Genomic DNA, 26,128 nt, shown 5'->3' on the forward strand with positions numbered 1-26,128 from the left:
CAAAGGACAAGGTGATGAAGCTCTGTGGTGGTCAGGAACACACAGCCTTGGCACAGAAGCACAGCTGCCAGGGGGCAGTTTGGCATCTGGGCTAAAGGGTCTGGTATGGAGGCTCACAGTCACAGCCACCTCCTGATGGTCCTCCTCTTTGAAACACCTTTGGGGTTTTGCCATGGATAAATTGTGTTCAATAGAAGACACATACCTTGCCTCCTGAGTTATTGTCATGGGGAAGGGCTTTAAGTCCCCAAACACATAGAGACTGGGGGAGGGCAGGGGGAATTCCTCCATTCCCGCCTACAGGAGAAGACACCATGTATGGCCAGATCCCTGGATGACAAGAGAAAAGACTAAGACTAAGAGTAAGACTAAGAGTAAGACAGGCTTCTCCACAGGGTTGTGTGAGGCATTGGACAGACACCAAAAAACCCTCAATCTTCGAAACAGTGAATAGTTATGGTGAACCTAGGACATAAATGGACGTTTATGTTGTGGTGAATGGTTTGGTGATCTTAAGGATGTCATTAGGTTTTGTAGAGCTACGTATTATTACAGGGTTACTACAGCAGGGTTAGGCATTACTGTAGTAATTTGGTGTTATAGAGCTTTTCTTAATTTTACTTACATGAACTTTCTGTGTGTTGTCAGCATATTTATAAAACACCAAAACTAATCCATCCCAACAGGTCCCCAGCAAGAGCAGCAGTGACCTCTAGCTTTGTCTTTCAGGCAAGCCTCACAGAAACAAAACTTCGGTGTTTGATCTAAATTAACCACAACATTTACTTAGCATTCAGACTTAAGTACACAAGACTGTCAAAATGATAACGAAATTCACTACCGCTACTTCCCATCGGTCTGTAACGGAACGGCCTGTTTTAACAACGGGCCCAGGCCCACCCCACATCACACAGGCGGTTACAGCCCCCGCCCCGCCCTCGCCGCTCCCGCTCCCGCTCCCGCTCCCGCCCCGGGGCGGCGGCCCGCCCTCGCGCCGTGCAGCTCCGCCCCCTCCGCAACCGCCGCTCCTCGCGCCGGCCCGCTACGCCGCGTCACGGGCGGGGCGGGGCGGGCCCGCCCCTCCCAGGGCACGCGCTCTGCCCCTCACCGGGCCCGGGCAACCCCAGTGCGTCGGGGCGGCCGGAAGTAGCGTGTGGCCGAGGGGCGGGGCCGCCGGCCGCGTGGCGCTGCTGCCGAGATGGCGGCGCCGATGGAGGTGGTGGCGCAGATGGAGAGCCTGGCGTTTGAGCCCGCCGCCGCCGGCATGGCGCCGGGCGAGGAGCCGGCGGCGAGCGCGGAGGGGGCGCCGGGCGAGGAGCCGGCGGCGGGCACGGAGGGGGCGCCGGGCGAGGAGCCCGCGGCGGGCACGGAGGGGGCGCCGAACTCTCCGAGCCCCCGGGAGGGCGGTGGGGAGGAGCAGGCCCCGCCGCCCCCAGCCGAGGGAGCGCGCTGCTCGCCGCCGCCTGCGAGTGCCAGCGGGCCTCCTGCCGCCGCCACCTCGTCGGACTCGGACAGGTGGGTTTGGCCCCGGGGCTGGGCCGAGGGGCGCGTCGCTCGCCGCGGGTCGCTCCTTCCCTTCTGAGGCCTCTTAGGCGGCGGCGCGTGCGGGGTGGCGGCGCGGGCCGCCGCTCCTGAGGCTCGGCGCTCTGCGAGCGAGGTGTCCGAGTCCGCCCCCTTCCCCCGCCCCAGGGCTTCAGCTGCTGTAGCTGTCTCTTTCCCATTAAAGATGGCATTTGCAGTTATATTTCTCTAGGAGTTTTACTGTTGAATTAATAAGCCTCCAAAAGAATGACTGTAAGGGTATAGGATTTAACAAACACATAAGTGTGGTGGTGGTGGCCTGTAGAGCGTCATCGTTGGTTGGGCCACCGTGAGCATTTGAATGTCTTGTTTGACATGGTCCACACAGAGTGCTCCTACATCACTCGTGACAAGACACCTGCAGTGTTATTGCTGAAAAAACCTGAATGTAGGATTCACGGTAAAGAGTTTGCAGATCTTAACTCGTGCTCTACTCTTGGCATCTCAGTGGAGAAGCTCATGCTCAACCTGTATGTTTTTTATGAAAGGTTTCATCTTCTACTTGCATCTGTGCTTTGGTGTTCAGTATATTTGGTGAAAGGTAGTCTTGGTTAGGTGTGGGCTCTGTGTCAGTCTTAGAAGCCTGCACGCTTTGTCAGTTTCAGTGAGTTTTGTGTTTTCTTTTTGGGCCATGTCAGCAAGATGGGTTTGTACTCCTTCTAACTAGTGGAGGCTGAAATGAAATCTAAGCATCTGTTCTTAAAAAGAAGACGCTGAGCTTCATTAACAGTTCAGCGGTTAAAACTTGACTTTGGAAATACTTTGTTTTCTCAGTTCAGAGTTTTCCTAGAACATCATGAAGTGATGGAGAGTGAAGTTCCAGACCTATGGCAGGGGCTTTACCTGTAGTCTTTTTTGCTTCCAAAATATGTTGTGCTGGTATTCAGATAAATATTGAAGAGGAAATTTTGATAGCTTTAACTTAGGTAGCTGTCTACATGTATCTCAGACTTTTTTCTTTTATCTTTTTTGTTTTCATCAGTCCACTGATTGGTCTCTGGTGGTCTGATTTTTGTCTTTCTGCTATGTTGATATTGTTACAAAAGTCCATATTTGACTTTTTCAAAAGGTTTATTTGGAGATGTGCTCTTATTTATTGACTTTCCTATCAGCATTTGTTGGAAGAAAAAATACAGCAACAGGTAATTGAAAGCCATCCATTTGCTTGTGAAGGAGACAATGTAATAAGAATCTAGAAGGGAGCGTTTTTTGTATTTTCTTTATCACTTTGTTTCTAAATGCTGCTTTATTAACAGCCAGATCAGATAAGAAAGGATAGATGCAATTTTAAAAAAGTTTGCCTGTCTCGGTTTATTTTTGTGTAAGGTTTGTAACACGTTTTTGTAACAAGAAGGGCCGTAAGGAGGATCTGGGGAGCTACAGGCCTGTCAACCTGACCTCAGTGCCAGGGAAGGTTGTGGAGCAGATTGGCTTGAGTGCCATCATGCAGCATGTACGGGACAACCAGGGGATCAGGCCCAGTCAGTGTGGGTTTATGAAAGGCAGGTCCTGCTTGACTAACCTGGTCTCCTGTGACAAGGTGACCTGCTTAGCGGATGAGGGAAAGGCTGTGGATGTTGTCTACCTAGACTTTAGCAAACCCTTTGACACCGTTGCCCACAGCATTCTTCTGGAGAAACTGACTGCTCAAGGCTTGGACAGGTGTACGCTTCACTGGGTAAAAAACTGGCTGGATGGCTGGGCCCAAAGAGTGGTGGTGAATGGAGTTAAATCCAGTTGGCGGCCGGTCACAGGTGGTGTTCCCCAGGGCTCAGTACTGGGGTTGGTCCTGTTTAATATCTTTATCAACGATCGGGATGAGGAGATCAAGTGCACCCTCAGTAAATTTGCAGGTGATGCCAAGTTGGGTGGGAGTGTTGATCTGGTGGAGGGTAGGAAGGCTCTACAGGGGGATCTGGACAGGCTGGATGGATGGGCTGAGGCCACCTGTATGAGGTTCAACAAGGTTAAGTGCTGGATCCTGCACTTGGCTCACAACAACCCCATGCAACGCTACAGGCTTGGGAAAGGGTGGCTGGAAAGCGCCTGGCGGAAAAGGACCTGGGGGTGTTGGTCAATGGCTGGCTGACTATGAGCCAGCAGTGTGCCCAGGTGGCTAAGAAGGCCAATAGCATCCTGGCTTGTATCAGGAATAGTGTGGCCAGCAGGACCAGGGAGGTGATGGTGCCCCTGTACTCGGCACTGGTGAGGCCGCACCTCGAATACTGTGTTCAGTTTTGGGCCCCTCACTACAAGAAGGACATTGAGGTGCTGGAGTGTGTCCAGAGAAGGGCAACGAAGCTGGTGAAGGGTCTGGAGCACAAGTCTTATGAGGAGCAGCTGAGTGAGCTGGGGTTGTTAAGCCTGGGGAAAAGGAGGCTGAGGGGAGACCTTATTGCTCTCTACAACTACCTGAAAGGAGGTTGTAGCGAGGTGGGGGTCGGTCTCTTCTCCCTAGTAGCAAGCGATAGGACAAGAGGAAATGGCCTGAAGTTGCGCCAGGGGAGGTTTAGGTTGGATGTTAGGAAAAACTTCTTCACTGAAAGGGTAGTCAGGCACTGGATCAGGCTGCCCAGGGAAGTGGTTGAGTTTCCATCCCTGGAGGTATTTAAAAGAAGGGTAGACATGGTGCTTGAGGACATGGCTTAGTGGTGGCCTTGGCAGTGCTAGGTTAATGGTTGAACTCGATGATCTTAAGGGTCTTTTCCAACCTAAGCGATTCTATGATTCTGTTTTTTCCGTCACCAGGATCAATTACTCCACATGTTTGTTTCTTCCACCAACTCTTGAAGAACTTACACTTCTGCTAAAAGGAACATGTTGATGTGAATAAGGACTGTTGTCTTACTGTGCTCTTTACTTGAAATATTAAGGGTCTAAGAGAATACATCTTATGCATGTGCCAGTGAGAAATATTAAATTACTAATCTGTGTGCATACGTACTAGGGAAATTGAGACAAGCCATGGATTATGAAACTAATCCCTTTTATCTGCAGAAATTAGATTTTTTAAAATTTTTTTTTTTTAACTTCATAATGCAAGATGTATTGCTTGGAATAAGTATTTTTCTTGACTTTCACTCAGCTTTATGCTAATGTTGGGATTGTACAAGAAGTGACTGAGCTATAGAAGGTATTTTAATGTATTATCTTTGAAAATTTTTTTTTGTGCTTAGTTATGTCAGGTGATGTTCAATACTGGGAACTTAGGTGGTGCATAAAATGGAAATATGCTGATAGTGCATAGACATTATGGTCCCAATTTGGCTCTATTTATCTAGGCACTATACTGAAGTGATCACCCTGTGACTCCGATGTCTCATTTCACTTGCAAACCAATGAAGTGTAGGTTCTGCGACTGTTGCATATGTCTGATAGAGGGAGTTATGCTGGTGCTGGACTTTTGCATGAGGAAGCCAGTGGGAGAAACCGAACTAGGTGAACTTAGAGGTGATTGCTGTCATGCCACATGCACCATTCAGCAGTGAAACAGTGGGAACCCAGACAGGCCATTGTAGTTGTTAGCCTTTGCTCTGAACTGCCGAAGCTACTACTCTTCTGAGATTTTTTTTTTTATGATCTTGTCCAGTGGCTTTTAGGTTCAGAAAAGATTGCTGCTCTTCTGTATACAAATGTATACATTTAAGAAAAACATATCTGGTAACCAAAGGTATTTGAGTAATGTATAATCTAGTCACTCTTTTTATCTGTAATGTAGAAGTCTATATTCTAACTCCCATGTTTGTTTTATTCAGTGATACAGATTCAGATAGTTCATCAGTTACATCCTCCTCTTCGTGTTCTCCTTCAACAGTATCTGATGAAGATGATCATCCAAATGAGAGGGATAACCGAACTTACTCTGTTAATACAAAAGATGAGTTGCCTATTGATGTAAGTACAATGTGGTATCTTTTAAACCTTTTTCTAGTAACCCAACTTAAAATATCGTTTTATGTAAATTTCGGGGAATACAATTTGAAAATTAAAATGTGTGTGTTAAAACTGAAAAATGATGATTAGTCTTTTACCCAGAAGTCCCTAATAATAGCTAACTTGCTAAAGCATGGGTCAAAGATAAAGTAAAAGTTCAAAGAAAGTATTTAACTGGAATATGTGCTTAGGGGAAAAAAACGTGTGTGTATTAAGGAGTGTTAGCGGAACTATTTTAGAAACATCCTGCTTTGAAGTATAGGATTTGTGGATATTGTATGTAGTATGACAGATGGTACAGTTTACCAATTTGAGATTTATGAGCAAAATCTTAGCTTTCTGCCTTCTGGTCTTTAGCCTTTGACTTGCTCTAGCATCCAGGACTTAACCAAGTCTTAGCACTGAAGTTGATTTAATGTTGGAACACTTACTGTCCTGTAGAAGGGTGTGGTGGTTCTATCTGAATCCATGTCTTGGCTTTAATGCGATATTATATGATCTGGGAAAATCTTGGCCTCTGTTTGGTCTTTGAGTTGCTCTAGAAGCCTTTGCCAAGCACTTTCATTAAGAGTCAAGATTATCAGGTGAAGTTTTGATAAGATAGGGTAAGACTCTTCTATTGGAGAGGGATTTTATTTTTGGTGATGGCCTTTAAAAGTGCAGTTCAGTACTAAGATTTGGACTCTACCTCCAAATTCAGATGATGTTGAATTTGAAGATAATTCTTACTCTAGTTGCCCTTACCTTGTATTCCATATAGTCCATAATGAATTCACAGCAGTATAATATATATATAGAAATCTTAGTTTATGAGTAAATTAGAGATTAGATTATGAGTTTGGTGTTAATCAGCCTTGATAGCAGATTTTGATGCTTACATTTGAGGAAAAAGTTTAATTTGAATATTGTTTGTGCAGTACTTGTGTATATCTGAAGTTTGGCGCTTTTTTTCCAAAGTGTTCTCTATGATTATCCTCTTGTACCAAGTACAACTTTTAGCTAAAAAGAATTTTCTTTGTATAGGTGGTTGTGATCTTTACATCTTCCATAATGGTCTGAGTCATGGCATAAATGGACAGACACCATTTTGTCAAATCAGATGATACATATCTGGTGTATTTCATACTATTTTATCTCTTGCTATGTACATTTTTCTTCTGTCATGCATTGAATGTCATTACAGGTTGTCTGGTTTTTTGATTACTGATTATCTAATTATTGTGTTGTACACTGAACTTGATTTATCTAACTTGAAAGTTCAAAAAAATGAACAAAATGTCTATCAGTTATTGGTTTTCTCCAGTTGAATAAAATTGGTTTCTACTTTAGTTGCGATGGAAATATGTAGAGCAGTGTCTCAATAGAAAAAGTGTTTTGAGAAGTGACATTCCCCCAAGATGAGTTCATTTAGAATTATTCTTAAAGAGGCAAATCAAACTAGATTTTTTTACGAATCTTCAAAATGCTAGGAGGTTTTTCTGATTGTCAAATTTAAGCAGCAACAAAGTGATGAATGTCTTAGTGTGATGAGATTATATTCAGAAAATTGATTTGATATTTTCAGGAACTGCCTCCTGTTGAAGACTTATCAATAATTCTGCCTGATGACGTTGAACTGAAGCTCTTTGGGACAGTTTCCAGCATTATCGAGCAGCTAGGTAGGCAAGATATGTTTGCTTTGTTTTTAATTAAAATATTTTCTGTATATCTCTGCATTAATCCTGTACTTAACTGTTCCGTCAAAGTGTCAGTACTGCAGCATTCTATTTCAGGGGGTAGCAGGTTGCTGAATGAGAACTCAGACTACCAAATGACATTTGAGTTGAATTCCCCTTTAGTTGGCTTACATCTTCTGAAGATTTAAGATACTACAACTATTATGCATGCGTTTGTGTGACTTTCATCTTCTAATTTTTTCATAAAAGGCACCTTTTTTCACCACGTATTATGATCTTTATATTAATTCTGGCAACAATAAGATTGAACATTTGCAGTGTTTTAAGAAATCTTCCAGCTGTACATGCTATATTTGAATTATCTCTGAAGATAGAGGAGGTGCATAACTGAAAGCGCAGAGGCAGTACAACGCAGTCCCAAGTGCTTGCTTGTCAATATATGAGGACAGGAAAAACACTTATTTCTTTAGCCAGTGTAGCAGTGCTTGGGTAATTGGTGTATTATGTATGTTCTTTCTTTCTTTCTTTTTTCCTTTTTTAATTCATTCCATTTCTGGCACCGTGTCCAAGTACAAGCTGCCAGTGTCAGCAGTCATAGGACAGCACGACTAAGATGCTATATAGGTGCTGGAGGGTAAGCTTAATGGGATTGAGACATACAATGGATGTAAGCTTAACTGCAGGCAATATGCATTTAGGGATTTTTTCAGATCTGCCTGGGACCTCAGTTTTTGATATGTGAAATCAAAGTTTTGCTGAAGCTGGTATTAATAAAATACCCGTAGTGTGTTTGTATTTAAGCTTATTTCAAGTGTTCCATTCTGCTTGAACTGCTTTCAAAGCAATTTGCCTACGAAAATTAGAAATTAAGTTCAATTTTGAAGCTGAAGTATTTATGTTGAATGGGGTACAAAAGAATTAAAGCAAATACCCTTTGCTATTAAATTTTCTTTTATTGTAAAAGACTCCAGGTAATACAGGCAATTGCTTTACAGTATTTTTGTTGTTGATGTTGGTTTGGGGTTAAATTTAATTTCATTCATGTGCAGGAAGCTGGCTTGAGGGTGTGGAAGGTAGTCATCTGGTCATTGTCCTCTTGTTCTACTTTGCCCTTTCTTGCTTATTGATAGTAATGGGGACTTCAAGAAGGCTGTTCTCAGCTAAAGTGATAGTTTAAAAATAAGTTAAAAGAGAAACAGTTGAATTATAGTTTGCAATTATTCTTATTTTTGATCTAGCATGTGAATGTTTAAACAAAGCTGTTTTTAATGACTTCAGTTTTGAAAACCGTCCTTAATTTCTAATCCTCCGTGGTACATATAACCTTTTCAAATCCTGTCAGTTTATTGATAGGTGAATCCTTGAGTCTGTATTCTAATTTGTGTAACTGAAGTGTATGAATTGTTGAATTTAGATTAGTTGGTGAAAGTTAGAAAACAGACTAATAATCATACATGAAATAAAGCCGTAAGAATGGAATAAAACCCCAAGATATCAGTGTTATTTTTCTGCTTTTACTACCTTGCTTTATGACTTCCTCTTTCTACATATTTTCTTTTCGGTTCTTCTGGAAACAGGTGTCTGGGTGGCCTCAATTTCAGTTGGTTTGTGGCCATATTAGGGACTCTGCCTGCTAATTGTGGTTTGGTTTTTGATTTTTGAACTAAATTGATACCTGTGTATACCAGGTTTGTATCTAGTGTGAGGGGAGTTGAGGTCTCATTTGGACATCACAAATATTATTTTGGCACAACAATCAGTATCCTGAACACATTCTGTCCCTTTGATATATCAGAAATCTCTGCTGTTCTCTGTAGCAAGCTTCCAAGTTCATCAGTCTGCAGTGTGTGATACCTGTAAGTTGGGTATTTCATACTATGAGGTGAATTTAAGGCTAGAACAGTATAGGGTCATGCTTGACTTCACACTAGCTAAAAGCAAGATGACAGTACTTTCTGTGAACTTTAACTTCTGCAGTGTATCAGAATTTAATGGAACTTTTGCTGTGTTTTGCTTTGAAGTGCCTAAAGAGAAGAGAAAAGAAGAATTCACTGTGTGGGTTGTAGCCTGGAAAGTAAACAGCTTTGCTATATATGAGAAACCTGCCGTGGGTCTGCACCTTCGGCCCTGGAAGAGCAGAAGCTGAGGATTTTGGGTGGGTTGGGATAGCAGGAGCTATAAGTCAAATAGGTGATAATATTTCTTCTGGGTTTCACGGGACTGGCATGACTTATACTTTCAGAATATTTTCCTTAGCCTACTGGAAGACTGGGGGCTATGGGTGATCAATCAAGTTGAGAGCGTTCTCTGAGAGTTTTTGGTGTATGGTTTTTTTGTTGTGTTCTGGTTTGGGTTTTTGTTGATGGATGGGGTTTTTTTTGGCTAAGGTATATTTCTTATGAAGGTTAAGCAACACACTGGGTTCTCTCACTGTATATTTTATCTTACAGGTAGGCACAAAATAAACTGATTTCCCTGCTTTTCTTGAAATTCAGTGAACTATTAAGCCTGTAGCATTGTCACAGGCTTGTTTGGCATGTCACAAGGTGTTTGCAGATTGAAATAGTAGCAAAGCTGGAGTTTTAGCTTGATGAGATGTTTATTGCTTTAAGTCCTGTTATGTAAGTTCAGCAGTGATAATCTTGTTAGATTTTGTTGGAGTCTGAGTGACACTAAGTGCTAGAGTGGCTTTATTTGATGATGGAGAGGCATTGAGAATGCTTAATGGAGCGTTCTGTTGTTTTAGAAGTAGAAGAGATTGCCTTCAGAATCAGGATTTTTTGAGTGTAATGCTGCTAGGCCTCTGTATTGACAGCTTCATGCATAATTCCTGCTGAATGTAAAGGAAGACCCAGTATTTCTGTAGACTAAAGCAACAAGTGTGAACTACTACCAAAGACGAGAGTTAACTACTCTAAAGATTTCAGTAAAGAATAAGCTCTTTATGTCTCTGAATCTGGGAAACCTAAAAATGAAGTTGTCTGTATATCAAATTATGTATTTAATGGAGGAAGAACATGTTTCTGTGTCAATTTATAAGTAACCACCAGTTACTTCTGTGACTGGACTGCCAGACATCTTTTGTGTTCTGGTCTGATTCTTATGACTTACTAGGGGAAGCTATAATGTGTAGCCATCTCCATTCTTTTTTCCGAGGAGAATTTAATTTGTAATACTAAGAAAGCAGAATATGTCTGCACTCAAAAAAACCAGATTATTGCTGCTATGCACTTAATTAAGGAACATCCCAGGTAAATACAGGAGTATCTCACACATACATATCTGAGACTTCTCTTTTGTACCTATCATCTGGTCTCCTTTCTTTCTCACACCAGAGAACAATAACTCTCTAAACAAGTGTAAATCTTACCATTCATATATCACTGGAGAAGGGGTGGACAATTGTAAGTAGTTTTGTGTGTGCACAAGGTTTTTCAGGTGGAGCTCTATGAACTTTAGTAGACAAATAATGGAGTGGTTTGTTAAGTTTCTCTGCAATTAACTACATACTGCTGTTGCAACATAAAGTTCTAATTGATTTTTTTTTCCATTTTAGTAATAATTGAATCACTGAGAGGCCTACCTCCAGTAAATGAGGAAAGCATAATTTTTAAAGAAGATCGGCAAGCAGCAGGAAAGGTGTGTGTAAAGCATAAAAACTTATTATTCTAATATAAAATTCAAAGTATTCTTTTATGTTCCAACAAGTAGTGTTGAAGACGACTAAATGAAAGATAATGTTTCCTTGATATGTAGTTTTTCTTAGTGCTTTTGACTCTTGCTATAGTCATCTGTTTTTTTTAATCTCAAGAATTCCTAACCTGGAATTCATTGCATCCTTACAGAATTACAATGTGTGATGCGTATCTGCTATTTTGAGAGTGCTTATGAAGAGGGAGCGGTTGCTTTCACATGTATTTTATTCTTTTATTGCCAGGAGTTGGGAGCAAAGATTGGAGAAATTAGAGTCAAATTTCAGGAAAAATGGGGAATTTTTATGGTCTGCTGTTCCAGTTTAAGGCCAGCGTGTGCTTTATGGAAGTATAATGAAGAATGTTTGCTGAGAGGGGTGTTGCATTGAATTTTGTATGTTTTCTGGAAAACTATCATCTAGAACTGTTACTACTATAATATCTTCGAATGCTAGATGTGAGTGAAATAAAAAAACACAGCCTGAAATTGCAGCTGTTCTGTACAACATCTCAGAATTCTCTGCTCTTCACAGAATTAGGGAGCAGACAGGGGAACTGACATAAAGGCGTCTTCTAAAGGTGAACTTTGAGGAATAAATGATCAGGAGATTGTTCCAGGTGTAAGAGATGTAAAAGCATAAAGGAGAGAGAAGAATAGAGATTTGGCAAAAGGAAAGATTAATAAAGTAGAGGAAGAAGACAGTGAAAGCAGTGCAGTTGGGTGGGTGAAGGCAACATCAACATGTGAGAAAACTTACTTTTCTACATTATGACTTAAACAGTAGCTGGGGCAATATACTGTCAAGCAACATGTGGTAATAAAACTAAAGCATGAAAGTAACTTTCATGCTGCATTTTGAAAATATATCAAACTTCTTAAATACAAAGCATCTTAAAGCTTCATGGTTGTCTACAATGAAATTAGCTGTCTACTCTTCATGGTTTATTTAAACATTTTAATTTTGTTTGTGTTTCAGATATTTGAGATATTTGGTCCTGTTTTACATCCCTTTTATGTGTTAAGATTTAACAGCTCTGAGCATATCAAAGCAAAAGGTATTAATGTGCAAGACAGCATGTATTTTGCTCCATCACTGAAGGACTTCACCCAGTATATATTTGCAGAGAAACTAAAACAGTGAGTCTGACTTCTTTTCTGATCCGGTTATAATGTATTTTTTAATGTAGCTAAAAATCCTGGATTAAAGTTTAGCTTCGAATGAGAAACTATAGGACTAAGCTTGACACTAAAACTTTTCTTTTTTTAGATACTCTCAACTCTGTTTTAATAACAAGGTTGTTCTGTTTTGCCTTTCAGAACAGTACAAAGTAGCTGTAAACTACAAGCTTCTAAAGTGTTACAATTACTAAAGTTTAGTAGCTTCTTATTCAATTTAATATATTAAGCTTGCTTTCTTTTCATGTTGCTGCATTAACTAAAATATCATAACCAGAAAAAAATTCATTGATACTTCCCTCCCCCACACCTCCTCACACACATACACATGCATGGGTTTTGCAAGCTGAACTTTCTGGATTTTGTTTTTCTGCAGATTGTTGTTTAGTTTCATAACTTATAATAAACTTGTTTGAATTCTGAACAAGTTTATATTTATGCACTATTTTTATTTCATGTTGCAAGGCCAGAACTGAAATTTAATTATCAATAAATCTATTGTGCAGTTGGAGAATAACAATTCTGTATGAAAATTACCTGCTGTAAATTTGGGAGAGAGAAGGGATTCGAGTGGCAATGTAGTATGATGTTCAGAAACTTTTCAGTAGTATTTGTGTATACCAGTCTGCCTGAGGAAAGTAGCGTGTGTGAATAGGACTTCTGCCATTGAAAAGGAAGTGTACTCAAAAATAGAGAATAAGAATTGAAGCATAATAAATGACTGCTAGACATCAGTGTTCTAATCATTGATGAATAATTGCCTGAAATAACTATAGGTTAAAAAAGTCCTTTGTCATACAAGTGACTTAGTCTCTGTTTATTAAGATTAGTTTTCATCTGACTTGCAAATTTTTTCTGACTATAGCCAATAATATTGGTGTCTGCATTAATTGCCACTCTGTCAGTATTCATACTAAGTAATTTTTTTTCTTTAGTCATGCATGTGGCCAGGCCTGCAGGAGTCCTCCCCTCCCCGACCCCCCCTTCCCATTTCTGTGGAAGCAATAAGCATATTTTTTTTCCTTTCAGTGAAGACCAAAATAGATCACTTTATAACTCTGCTGCTTGTTTGTTTTTCTGCAGCATTTTGATGCCAGCTGGTCTTTGCTTTGTGCCACTAAACTTTGTTGCTTAGCACAGTAACTGCACAGATTTTAATCATCTGCTTACTGCATCAATAACTGTGTGCTGTACTCAGCATCTGAGACGTGAGACTCATGTTTTAGTTTGTTACATGCTTTGCAACTAGTTCTGGGAACTATTTGTCTTTTGGTAGTACTTCGCTATCATATATGGTCCAGAATTGAACACTAGGTAAGATGTTTCACACTTTCATGACTTATCAGTGCAGCTGAACAGTGCATCAGACATTGTTTCTTGCCCTGCATTAAAATGAGCAGTGTAAACACCTGTGTAATCCGATGTAAACCATAATTTCTGAAAAATGTGTCTTAAGTTACATTTCACTGAAACAATATTTTATTTCTGAGTTTTGTCAGTAAAGGTTCTTAAGCTTTTGTGAGGCAATCGGTACTATTTGTTGAAGCTGCCTTTTCACAAAGTAGGTGTCATTGAAAAAGAATAAAGAATTTTGATTTCGGAACTGTGCTATAATGCGTGGATAGTAGAAAAGTTGAGCTTCGGTCAGTGCTTCACAAGAAGGCTTTTGGACCTTAGCAGATTGCAAATTTGATGACCAATGATTGTTATTTTCTGCTTTTTGTTAGTTTGACTGCAGACCAGCTTGTGGAGTATTATAGGCTTAAAGTTCTAGAACTGCTATTCAAAACTGTGATGGTATTTTGAAAAGGAAAGGAATCAGGATTAAGATCTGAAAGAAACCTTAAGTTTAAAGCTTCTTCTGAAATCTGGCATGCAATCGACTTGCATTGTACAAAGTTGCAGTGCTATGAATAAGCCTTACACTTTATAGCAAAGTAGATGAAAGTATAGTGTAAAACTTCTTGAATGCAAAATAATTTGTTGCTAAAAATAGATGTATGTTGTATTGCCTGAAACACAAAGTAATTCTAAAGAAGCTCATGTATTTTCATGATTCCTCTGAGTCACCTTTTGTTAGACTTCCAGATCTTACAGTATCTGAGTTCAGAAATCAAAGAATTACTATCTTGTTCTTTGCAGAAGATTATTAGGTATCTCAGAGCATGAAAAGTGTTTTGCTGAAATGGGGAAGGCTGCCTTGGGAGAGTGAGATAAGCTTGAAGATAAGCCTGAAGAACTTTCAAGGTTTAAATTTTGTGGTCAGTAGTGCTACCTATTGCCCAATGACCACAGGTGATGGAGTTTCTTCTGTGCTTTGGTATTTCTAGCAGTCATGTATTGCCCCAAAATAACAAGATGAGAGGGAGAAACAAAGAAGCTGGTTCATAATAAAAAACCAAAGTGTTACTGTTCATTATTGCATAGGTAGAGAGTTTTCTGCAGACGAGAAATTACTCATATAGAGCCCTTACCTTCCTTTCCTCCCTGTAACATTTTCTTCAAATTGAACTTTAAAATGGCTTAAAATGGTTAAAATCACAAAGGTAGGGTGTCTTTAGGGTTTTCTAGTGATATGTAGAGACTGAGCTTCAGTTTTATGGTTAGGGGTTGAGGTATCAGATGACTTGCCAGCATTCTTCTCATGGGCAGCCTTTGACTAAGGGCGTCTTAGGTCCAGGCTGCCTAGAGCCAATAGTTATGTACTTTGATGTAGCTATTGCTGCTTGATTGTTGCTGACTTGGTGAATACATAAAAAAACCCCTTGGTTATTAGAGCACTGACAGAAGACTTTTCACACTGAACACGTTGGTGTTTTTAACTATATGGTTCCATTTTGCAAGTAAGAATTTTCAGTATTGCATTATTTTATATAGTTTGTCTGCATAGATAAGGATTGTGTTTTGACATTTCAGACCAAAATATATTAAATCTGTGAGCAGCGTGGAAAAACCTTCCAGAGACCTTAACAGCATAGTTTAAATTTGTCCCACAAACTTGTTGCTAATCAAAGAAATTACTTGATTTTTAGTGAAGTTCTTAAAGTTGTGGGTGAAATAAACGATACCACTTCAGATTAATTTTGGTGCTTGTCAGGCAAGATGATTGAGGTTTTGCTTCCTTAAATGTCTTTTACCTTGCTTTTTAATTTTATGTTTGCAACAAAATAGAAGATGAATCTTAATTTTCTAGCTAGTACTGTATTAATAGAATTGTAAGCCAAGCTTAGAGGGTTTTTGGTTCCAAATACACTTTGCTATAGATGTACTTAAAGCCTGTGTCCTACTAGACTAGTTCATTGTCCTTTTTAACTGGACATATGTATTCTGAAACCAGAAGAATAAGAAAGCTTATGACTGTAGTCAGCAGTTAGCATAAGAAAGTTGCAGTGAGCTACCTCAATTCAGGTTCAAAGCAATTTAGGTTCAAAAGGATGTCTTGAGAGAATATTGATCAAAGCTTAATACTAGCTGTGTAAAATGTTCAGTCTTCACTCAAAGTAGGAAGATTTTTCAAGTGACATGTAGTGAAGTTCTAAGTTGACACATACATTACTACTCACTTAGAAACAACATTAAAAACCAAATGACCCTTTTAAAATAGGCAGCTCCTGGTGTAGGAGATCTGATACCTCTAAGAAAGTGTTACCCTATTTGCTACAGTACAGTTCTTGCAAATTATTTCTAACCTGGAATATGTTGCTACTATGTGACTCAAACGAGATGTTTCAAAGCTGCCGTACACTATCTTCCTTCATCTTGATTGTCTAATTTGTGCTTGGTTTGTTTGTTTTTTCTTTTAGGGAAAAAGGTTCAGATGCATCTTGGAAGAATGATGAAGAACCACCACCTGAAGTAACTATAGTTTTTTTGCTTTATTGTTTTTGATTACACAAGACATATGTAGAAAAACTTCTGTGCAGAGTAACTAATTAGCAAGCTTATTTTTTTACACAGACAAGAGTTGGATGTACCTATTTTCTTCATTGAAAAGAAGGTCATACTTTTCTTGGAGATGCCTCACAGTCAGTGTAGAGAGTACTAGCTGTCTTTCTCCTTGCTTTTTGCAATTTGGAAAATGTATATCTTCAATTCCTTGAGTCCTTCCAGAACATGTTTAGCAACCTGAATCTTCAACTTTGAGTAGCAGTGCTTTTACCTTGCCTGTTCGTTTTGCTTCTGTTACGGAATTTCTGTCCTTGCTGTTCTTTCACTGCAGCTTTGTCTTTTACCTTGCCACAAGCAATTGTTTGTCTTTAAAGGCCTGATAGTACTCTGAAAACTGTACTAGTTAGGTGTTTAAGCTGTCTGCTCTGTTAGATTAACTTGACACCTCCACTGTTGCATTCTTCGAATGGTTTCTTAGTAAGATTTCCCTGCTGTTTGCTATTATAAAACACTAGTTTCATGAGAGGAGATGAGCTGCTTCCATACGAGGGCAGTCATACAGGATTGTGTAGAAGTGAGAGTGCCTCACGACCATTGACATAATTTACTGTAGGATCTGTAAAGATTTCTTCAGTGACATCCAGGCTTCCTGTCCAGTGCTCCTTAACTCTATTCAAACTATACTTTTCATGGCTATTCTTTCCTGCAATAAGAATTGCAAGGCTGATAGTTTTATTGAGGTGTTTTTGAGATTTGTTTTCTAGCTCAACACTTGGAGTCACTTTTCCTTGCAATTTCTACTTCAAGCCTGTCTTATCCAAAACAGCTGAAATTCCTAGAAGCCTTGTGTCTACCATAGTATCCTAAAGAGATCTGTCTGCTTGTTTTGAATCTTCCGAAAGCTTGTGTAGTTAGCATAGTTCTAAGTTACATGGTATGTGCTTCTTATTCTATAATTAAGTAGGAAAGGTGGTTTTTGTGGGTTGGGTTTTTTTTTTTAGTGCTCTAACGAATTTTTAGAATAGAATAGGCTATTTCAGTTGGAAGGAACCTACAACGAACATTGAGTCCAACTGCCTGACCAATTCAGGGCTGACCAGAAGCTAAAGCATGTTATTAAGGGCATTGTCCAAACGCCTCTTAAATGCTGACAGGCCTGGGGCATCGACCACCTCTCTAGGAAGCCTGTTCCAGTGTTTGACCACCCTCTCGGTAAAGAAATGCTTTCTAATGTCCAGTCTAAACCTCCTCTGGCACAGCTTTGAACCGTTCCCACATGTCCTATCAGTGGATACCAGGGAGAAGAGCTCAGCACCTCCCTCTCCATGTCCCATCCTCAGCAAGCTGTAGAGAGCCATGAGGTCACCCCTCAGACTCCTTCTCTCCAAACTAGGCAAGCCCAAAGTCCTTAGCTGCTCCTCATAGGACACGCCTGCCAGCCCTCTCACCAGCTTTGATGCCCTCCTCTGGTCGCATTCAAGGACCTTTACATACTTCTTAAACCGTGGGGCCCAGAACTGCACACAGTATTCGAGGTGAGGCCACACCAACGCTGAATACAGTGGGATAATCACCTCTTTTGACTGGCTGCTTATAGTGTTTTTGATGCACCCCAGGATGCGGTTTGCCCTCTTGGCTGCCAGGGCACGCTGCTGACTCCTATTGAGCCTGCTGTTGACCAGCACACCCAGGTCCCTTTCTGCAGGGCTGCTCTCCAGCCACTCCTCTCCCTATTTATACTTGTTCCCGGCATTACTCAGTCCTAGGTGCAGGATCCGTCATTTGGACTGTTAAATTTCATCCCATTAATCATAGCCCAATGCTCCAATCTGTTTGGATCCCTCTGCAAGGCCTCTTGTCCCTCAAGAGAGCCAAGAGCACCTTCCAGTTTAGTATCATCAGCAGTCTTGCTAATGGTGCGTTCAACTCCTGCATCCAGATCATTGATAAATATATTGAACAGAACTGGCCCTAGAGTTGAACCCTGAGCAACACCACTGGTGACCAGTTGCCAGCCAGATGTAGCCCCATTCACTGCAACTCTTTGGAGGTCTGCCCTTCAGCCAGATCTTCACCCAGCGCACCATGAACCCGCTCATCCCGTGGTTGGACAACTTGTCCAGAAGGGTGCTGTGAGGGTCGGTATCAATTTTTGCATTCACAGCCCTTATCCCAGGCCAGTTCTGGCTCGAAGGAGAGATGTTGTGACACAGGCTTTTCTATGTGTGAAGATAGGTCCTGTAATGATGTATCAGTCTGTCAACCCAGAATGCTGCTTTTTTCCACTATGGTGAGGATGATGCATTTTGAAATACCTTTTTTTCTTCCCACAAACGGAACTGAGCTGAGCAGTGTTAACTTCTTTTGAAGAATGCTTGTCTGTCAGTTCTGACTGTAAATTGCTTTCCTTTCTTGGGGAGACATCGACTCACAGAGAATCATCATTTGAGAATCAGAAGTGTTACAGAGTTGGACTGTAGGTATGTGATCAATAGAGCTTTGAAAGACTGTATACTTAGAAACTTTTGGGTAGTCTTAGCTTTCTTTCGTCAAACAATTTTCTAGCGATGATACAAAATGTGCATATTGGCTAATGGTGAGCACTTTTTTTGTTTCTTAGTCATATTTTTAAAGCTGTTCAGGAGATAAGCTTGTAAATATGTAATTTGAATTTGCAGGAACCTAAGTAACTTTAAAATTTGGCTAAATACAATCAAGCAGTCAGGTCTTCTGCAGATAGAAATTCATTGCTTTTTCCAAAGTTGGTATTTATTTTTTAATGGTTTTTCTTAATTTTAATTATGATACTGTTACTTTCAGGTTAGAATCTGAAAGTACAGGGGAAACTTTAGGTTTACTGTCCTTCAGTATAGGAAGGAAGGAAGCTTGAATGAAATTGGCGATGGCAAGGATGGGCAAACGTGATTGCTTTTTATGACACCTTTGTTTCCGTGGCTGTTCTGACTTTGTGATATGTCTGCGTGCTCTATTTTGGAGAAATCACCACAGCTAACATCTTGTAATCCTTAATTAGAATAATCTTTGGATAGTTCTAGCAGTTAGAGTTTGCACTAAGATATCCAAACTGTGACAGCTGATGAGCTGATAGAGAGTAGCTTTTGCTGTGAAGGTAATAGCTGTTGACAAGGGTGCAGATTAAATTTTATGCTACTGATGCTTGAAATTGTCTCTTACAGCCAGATTCTTCTAGAGCCCTCAGCTGGCAGCTGATTCTGTAACTTTTCTGGCCAGCTCCCATGGTAAACTGTGTGCAGTTGCTGGAGTCAGTTCTTTCTGTGATACCATGAAGCTTTATTTTTGTATGAACGTTAGATTAATCCATGTTAGGCCTTTTATGCTTGCTACTTTAAGGTATATGGTAAGTGTTCCTTTTCTGACAGGCTTGTAATTAGTCCAGCTTAACTGTAGACTCGTTAATACAGTCTCTCTCGGCCTTGTCTTTGGGGCCATAGGACGACAAAGTGTGATCTGTATGCTCTAAGGCTAGCTGGAGCAGAGAACTGCGGTTTCTCTGTGAGGTGGCTTTTATGGAATGTTAGATGGAAATTAGCTAGCAACAGAAGGTACCCGTTTGGTATTTCTGCTCTACTGGAGGATGGCATATTGAAGTCCTTAGAAAAAGCAGAAGTTAGTGAAAGATTTTACTTCATGGTATATATAATCTTGTGGCTTTTTTTGAGTAAGAATATAATCCAGTATGTAGAAGAGGAAATGGTTGTATTCAGAATTAACTTTTATGTGGCTTTTTTAGCACTGTTTTAGTGCAGTGTTCTTGAGATCCATGCTCTGTGTATACTAGAGAGATACATCAGAAAGCAGCAAACCCCTTCCTTTCAGAACTGGGAAGGGGAGGGTGGGAACAAATCCTTTTAAGTCATATGAGTGAGCTGTTTTTCAGGGAATAATTTATGCTGACAGATTTCTTCCCTGTCACTAATAACTCTTCCTCATTCTAAATGTAAGCTAGGATTCAAAAGGTAGCAAAACCTTGTGTAACAGGAACAAAATGGTGCAGTGACATTGAATCTATTGTAAATGACAACATTTTCCAAAGCTGAAAATTCCTTTGGAATAACATTGCTATTGCAAATTTAAGTGTTATTAAATATGCTACAGAAAATTCGAATCTAGTGACAATTTTAGACTAGAGATTTTTTTAATGTAGTTTAACTGTGCTGAGTTAAGTATTGGTTGCCAAATTAATTTTAACATATTTTAAAAAAATCCATATTTTAATTCACCTAGTCTGCAGTTTTCCCTTTGAAAGCTTTTTCTTGGCAATAACTAGCCAGCTCCCTCAGAGATTCCCGATTTTTTTTTTACTAACATCTAGGCAATCAAAAATTTGCGTGCAGTACTTGAATGTTGCTGTGTTTAGGAAAATTAGGAGGAGTATTGTATAATTGTCTTACGAGAAATTTGTGGACTGTGAAGTTTTTAATCGTGTGTTCAGCTGGCTTCTCAACACAATGGGCCTTTGAATGCAAAATAGGAAAGTACAGCTTTTAATATTCTTCTAAGCTGACTGCAGGATGGATTGTTTTCTAAATAATGATTTATTGCTAGAACTGAAGTTCTTTATGCAGTCTTTATATGGCTTTGTTCTCTTTTTTTTTTTTTTTTTAAACAAGGCCTTGGATTTCAGTGATGATGAAAAAGAAAGAGAGGCGAAACAGAAGAAAAAGAAGCCTCAAAGTCAAGGAAGGAGGAAACTCAAATCAGACACAAATGCATCAAGTGAGTAGTGAATGCTATGGGAGAATGCTTTTATCTTTGAAATACACAACAGTATCTTAATGATTGACCTTTCATAGAGTTAATCAGTATTTCTGTGCTTTTCAAAGTTGTATTTGTTAATTTGTTCTTACATTCCCTAATTTTTTTAAAAGGAAAAGGAAGGGTTTTTTCCATTGAACTGTGGAAGGGAAGTAGTATAGGAGCAGGACAGTTGTCAGAGGAGATTTGAAGGCTCTTACAACAGTGTTATGTGACACACTGCGAGGCTATAGAACACATGCCACCTTTTGGAGTTTAGAGCTTGCTTCTTATTGCAGGGGTTATTGGAGCCCCAGTTCAGCTTAAGCCTTGAGTGCAGGGAGAAGGTAAGAGAAAGGCCATGTGCAATTTTTGGAAACCCATTTTTTTGACAATCAGGGAGAAGACGTGAGTCTTCTCAAGATGGGGAATTTATTCCTCTATCTGAAAAGGAAGCTCTTCCTCACCCGTGACATATAAGTACTCCTTTAAAGTAACTGTTACTTATGTAGCCCACTGAGAACCTCTCTGTTTACCTAACACAGTCATTAGGTAAACAAACCTATAGTAGTTCAATGAACTATGTGTAGTTTTTCATAATATATATAGCCTTCTTCGCCTTCCTTTCTCCTGCTGTTGACAGAGCTTTTCCAAGTGTATGCTTGCAGCTGTGCTCTGTTTGCAATAACCAGATTTTTCTATCTGTCTTCTCTCATGCCTCTCCACTGACAAAACTTTTTGCTTTTTGGTTGCCACTTTGGTTGAATAATCTAAATCGCATCACTCTTTTTTTCTGTTCTCACTGCTCTGCTTCTGTTGAATGCTTTTGTACCACTCCCTTTAAATACTACTGACTCGCATCCCTTCCCCTCGTCCTCTTCTACTGCTTACATATCAGGTTGCTTAGGCTGTCTGCAGCACAGTGCTTCCCCCCATTGATTTTCTTGGACTGACTCCTTCCGTGAGTTTGCTGCTCTTCCTTTGTAAAACTGCTAGACATTGCGCCCCACTGAACCCCTTTTCTCTTGATCTGGGAAGTCAGTAACTGCCCTGTTAACAGTTTTACTCTGTGTACAGTACATCGCACCCTTGTATTCTTTAAATAAAGCTGCAGGACTGGCTTTTGCTCCGTGGTTTTGACAGTTCTCCCTTAAGGGAAGGATCTGAATTGTGCCATACTTTCCTTTCATTGCTGATGGTTATTTTCTCTCCTGGTTTCTGCTTATCTAGCATACGGCATGTTTTCCACCATATCGTTATTCTGCTAGCTTATTGCAGACCTGCCTTTGCCTAGGGCTTGCTGAGGCTGTTACTGGTCTATGTTCCATAACTGAGAACATAACAGGAGGAACTGTCTCAGTCTGTCAAGGGAGTACGAGTTACGATTTGCTGTGTTTTTCTGTAAATAGCATCATATAAATTGACATTGTGTGCAATTTAGTTTGGCTGTGGAATTCAACAACAAGGATATCTGGCAAATTGAGGCAAAAACTCAGTCTCAGCTGGAGTTTTGCTTGGTTGCATCTTCATAAAACTCTGAATATATTAAAATTGGCTCATTGTTACAGTCTTTGGTAGGAGAAGAAAAAAACAAAAATATTCACTCAAGTACTTTCACTTCAGTACTTCTGAGAGGACTGCATGCACCAAAGGAGTCTAAGTTCTAAGCCCCCATGAAGAGGAGGAGAAATTTTGGTATCCAGCTACCTTTCCAGACTTAGTTTTTTAAAGGTGAAAATGTTTCTATGTATTCTAGTGCCAAGGATTAAGTCCACATAGTTTCTTAAAATTCAGTGGTTTTAAGTGGTGTTACGTCCCTAAATACCTTTTTGCTTCTAGCCCTAAAATCCTTTAGAGATCATGTTTTGGTTTGAATTCTGCAGCCATTTGAATATCTTAGCAGCTCTTTGGAACATTTTTAATATTTCAGTGCTGTTAATCTTATAGCACTTATCCCATTAATACTTTTATGGTATTTATATAAAGTGGCAGTACATTTGTTATGAACCGTAAATATATGCTTACAGTGACCTGTACAGGGAAAAATTCACCATTGAAAGATGAATGCTGAAAGCTAATTGGCTAAAGGTACAGGCTGCCTTTTTTCTGATAGAGTAAGTTAATTTTATTAATTTGAGTTTGAATAATTCCTTGTGTCCTGTGTCTGTGCTGTAATATCAACTCAGGTCTGAAAGCTGTATACCACTTTAGTGTAATGCAGTGTTGATTTATCTTCAGTCTTAAAACGTGTTGCTTTTAAATCTTGTTTTAAACCAAAGCTTCCAAAATACTCACAGTTTGAGTGTTCCTGTGATTCATTAATACAAATTAAAAGGCCTGGAGGGGAAGAAAGTTAAATTTCTTTTTTAATGACTGAATTTGCAACCCTCAGGGTCATTCTTTCTATATTACTCTTAATAAATCAAGATGAGTTACTACGGTAGACTTGCCAGTATTATTTTGTTGTTTATGTATTATTTGCCAGTATTATTTGTTGATAAGCTTACTTCTCAAATTTCCTTGACTTCAGCTTGAAAGGTTTGTGAGGTCTAAACTTAATCTTTCCAAAATAATATTAAAACTGTGTGTGTTTTTACATTTTTTTTGTTGGCTTTTTTTTTTAAGGTGAGAATAAAGGACTTCATCAGTCAGTGCAACAGCCTGCTTCAGGTTATTCAAGGGGATACCGTGGCAGAGGGTTCTCCAGGGATCCATTTCCTCCTCCATCAGTCCCTCCAGGTTTTTTGAGACCACAAGAAAGACCACCACAGCTATACTCTTCAGACAACAGAATACATCAGGAATCTCCATTGTTTCCACAACCTCATAGAAAAGAAAATCCAATGATGCAACAATATCCCTTTGCTCCTCCAGTTTTTGGTTCTGTTAATGAGATGCATCAATTCCACCTTCCGCCTTCAAATCTGAATATGATTTGGACAGGCCCGAATATGTACAACTCATCATACGCATTTTTGCCGCCACCGCCGCCTCCTCCACCTCCTCCGCCTCCTCCAGATAGCCATCCTTCTCAGTTCAGGCCTTACTAAGTTTCCATAAACGTGCATACAGAGCATTGCAGTTCAAAGGGAGGAAGAACAGGCTGCCAAGACTGTATTCCCTTATTTTGGAGATGCTTCATTTTTCTGCAACAATAGAACAAATGCAGAGTTTGATGCTTTGTGGGACATCTGTAGAAAACTTTTTTTTCCTATGTTTTCTGTTGCAAAAAAAAGAAAAATGTATGATAAAAGTAACTGAAGATTAAATAATGGTTTATTTTTATAATGTCTACTAGTTTGGGATGATAAATAAAAACATTTTGGAGACTGGTACGTAGTGGTGGAAATCTATTTTGTAATAAATTTAAGAGTTTGTGTAACTACTGTCTAATAGTTTCGCATAGATGGTGTTTTAATATTTTTAGAGTGATTGTATATTGCTATGCTAAACCATTTTTCTCAATTTCTGCAAATTTTGAAATCTTGCATGGAAACTAAAAATCTGGCACCTAATTTTTAAACTATGTTTGCCACTGTTTATGTAAGGTATAAACTCCTGTTATCCAACTTCTAATATTTCATTAATTTCATATTAACTAAAAGACTGGAGCTGGATGTTTTTTTTTTAAATAGCTGGAGTATCTAGATCAGAATTTGGACCAGCAGCTGAATTACTCTGTCAGATTTAGTGTCCTATAATAGCTATAGAAGATCAACTTATCGATTAGATGTTTTGCAATTAATTTTAGGATGTAAAACTGCATGGTATGGGGAAATTAAAAACCAGCATAACTTCTCTATCTTGTCTTTGCTCCTAGTGCAGAAATGCCCATAGATACATACAGTACATAGTCAGTCTTTCCAGGAAGAAGTCATCAGAGCTGCCAGGGAGAGAAGGTATGCCATTTCAGAACTCCCGTGTTTAAATTTGTATCCAAAATGCAGATAGCAATAGATTGCTGTTTGATTGGCTTTACAGTCAAAACTGTCTTCTGAATTACGAGGTTTATCAACTCTCCCAGCTTGTTTCTAGGAGGGGAATTGTCAACCAAAGACAGCCTGGAACAGCCTCCTCCTGTCCAAAGGGGCAGTCCTACAATTGAGCTTCCTTAGTCTCCATGGAAATGGCTCTGACTAACTAGAATGGAAACCCTTACACTGCATGAAGATTTTAAAAAGAGAAAAAAAAAATAGTGGGACAGAGATGTCTTAAAGATCATTTTTCCACTGAAAAATGATTATTAGTTGATTAAGGATTCAGAAATCATTACAACAATACAATCACTCTGAACCATTGAACAGAACTGATAGAAGTGTGCAGTATGTATTTCTATTCTCAAACTCATATTGGCCTCATTACTTTGGATATGTATTTAAAGGCTAATTAAGCTCTGCAGGTGTTGCTTAGACTTTTACTCAAATTCCAAATAACTTAAGAATGAAGCCAAAATTTAATGCACAGAAGGAGGGACTGTCTTGTCAAGATGCTGCTAGTGTGAATTAGAATTTAATTTCAGACTTCTAAAGTTTTCTGTAGTATACTTAAATAATAATTCTATTCTCTTAATATATCTAGAACTACTATTTCATAGGTGTGCAACTGAGAAAGTTGTATAGATCTTAAATTTCATGGCAAATGGGTCCTGTACAGTGGCAGCAAACTGTTTCAGACAATAGCATTCCAGACATTAATGTTTTACTTGGTTCTTGCAGATTTTTTCTTTTGTAGTAAAAAGAACGTCCAATTCTAGTCTGTTGCAAATGCTCATGTTTTAGGGGAAAGGAGGAGGGGGGTGAATTTCTGGCTGTCTAAGCTGTAGCCCAGCTATTGCCATTGCTAGTGATAGGTCACAGGCACGAGTAAACTCACTACAGCCTCATGACTGAGGCTTAGCAGGTTTGCTTTGTCTGAGCCTCCCTTGACCCACCTGGAGCTTTCTTTTAATTTGGTTTAGCTATAACTGCAATTTGTTAATGACCAGGTGGGTATGATTAATTTGTTTTACATGTACTTTTTTTTTCCTATGGTATACACATAGGTTTTTATGTAGATGGCAGCAGCAAGTAGTTATTCTGTGTAGAATGGGGTATTTATGGCTTCAATGGAATAAGATAGCGTAGAGGAATAGAGACCCGACATGATAACAGAAGCCTCAAGTGGCAGCACAGGATGGAGCAGCGTAGAGGAGTACCTGGGATGTCCAGAGCTGGGGCAGGGCTGGCACTGGGCACCTCCGGGCTGTGAACTCCTCCCCAGCGGTCAGTTGAAGAAATGCAATCCTGGCTCTAGGCAAAACTTGTCTTGAGTATAACGGAGAGAAAAAGTATATAACACATTTAAAATGCACCATGTACAGTAAAATAAGATGTAGTTGTGAAAACGCAGACAGATGAAGAAAGAGC

General features: G+C 39.7%; 1 protein-coding gene across 3 annotated transcripts; it reads left to right on the plus strand.

Moving 5' to 3' along the window:
• Positions 1-1,133: 1,133 nt before the first annotated feature.
• On the plus strand, positions 1,134-24,058 carry NAF1 (nuclear assembly factor 1 ribonucleoprotein). Of its 3 annotated transcripts, XR_015699958.1 has the most exons (10): positions 1,134-1,515; positions 5,337-5,475; positions 7,079-7,172; positions 10,747-10,829; positions 11,860-12,020; positions 15,863-15,914; positions 18,363-18,427; positions 20,600-20,705; positions 22,292-22,454; positions 23,349-23,486. XR_015699958.1 is itself a non-coding variant. In XM_087737350.1 (9 exons), the coding sequence occupies exons 1-9, from the start codon at positions 1,199-1,201 to the stop codon at positions 23,469-23,471; spliced, it is 1,140 nt and encodes a 379-aa protein (XP_087593476.1). In that variant the 5' UTR covers positions 1,137-1,198; the 3' UTR covers positions 23,472-23,607. The 3 variants fall into 3 exon arrangements, 2 of the variants coding, with proteins under 2 accessions (XP_087593476.1, XP_087593475.1); XM_087737350.1 differs by lacking the exon at positions 22,292-22,454 and having other exon boundaries at positions 1,137-1,515; positions 23,349-23,607; XM_087737349.1 differs by lacking the exons at positions 18,363-18,427; positions 22,292-22,454 and having other exon boundaries at positions 1,141-1,515; positions 23,349-24,058.
• The last annotated feature ends 2,070 nt before the right edge of the window (positions 24,059-26,128 follow it).

Source organism: Nipponia nippon, unplaced genomic scaffold, assembly GCF_047370975.1.
Source record: "Nipponia nippon isolate SJK-2023a ecotype South Korea unplaced genomic scaffold, ASM4737097v1 scaffold_6, whole genome shotgun sequence".
Classification (NCBI taxonomy): domain Eukaryota; kingdom Metazoa; phylum Chordata; class Aves; order Pelecaniformes; family Threskiornithidae; genus Nipponia; species Nipponia nippon.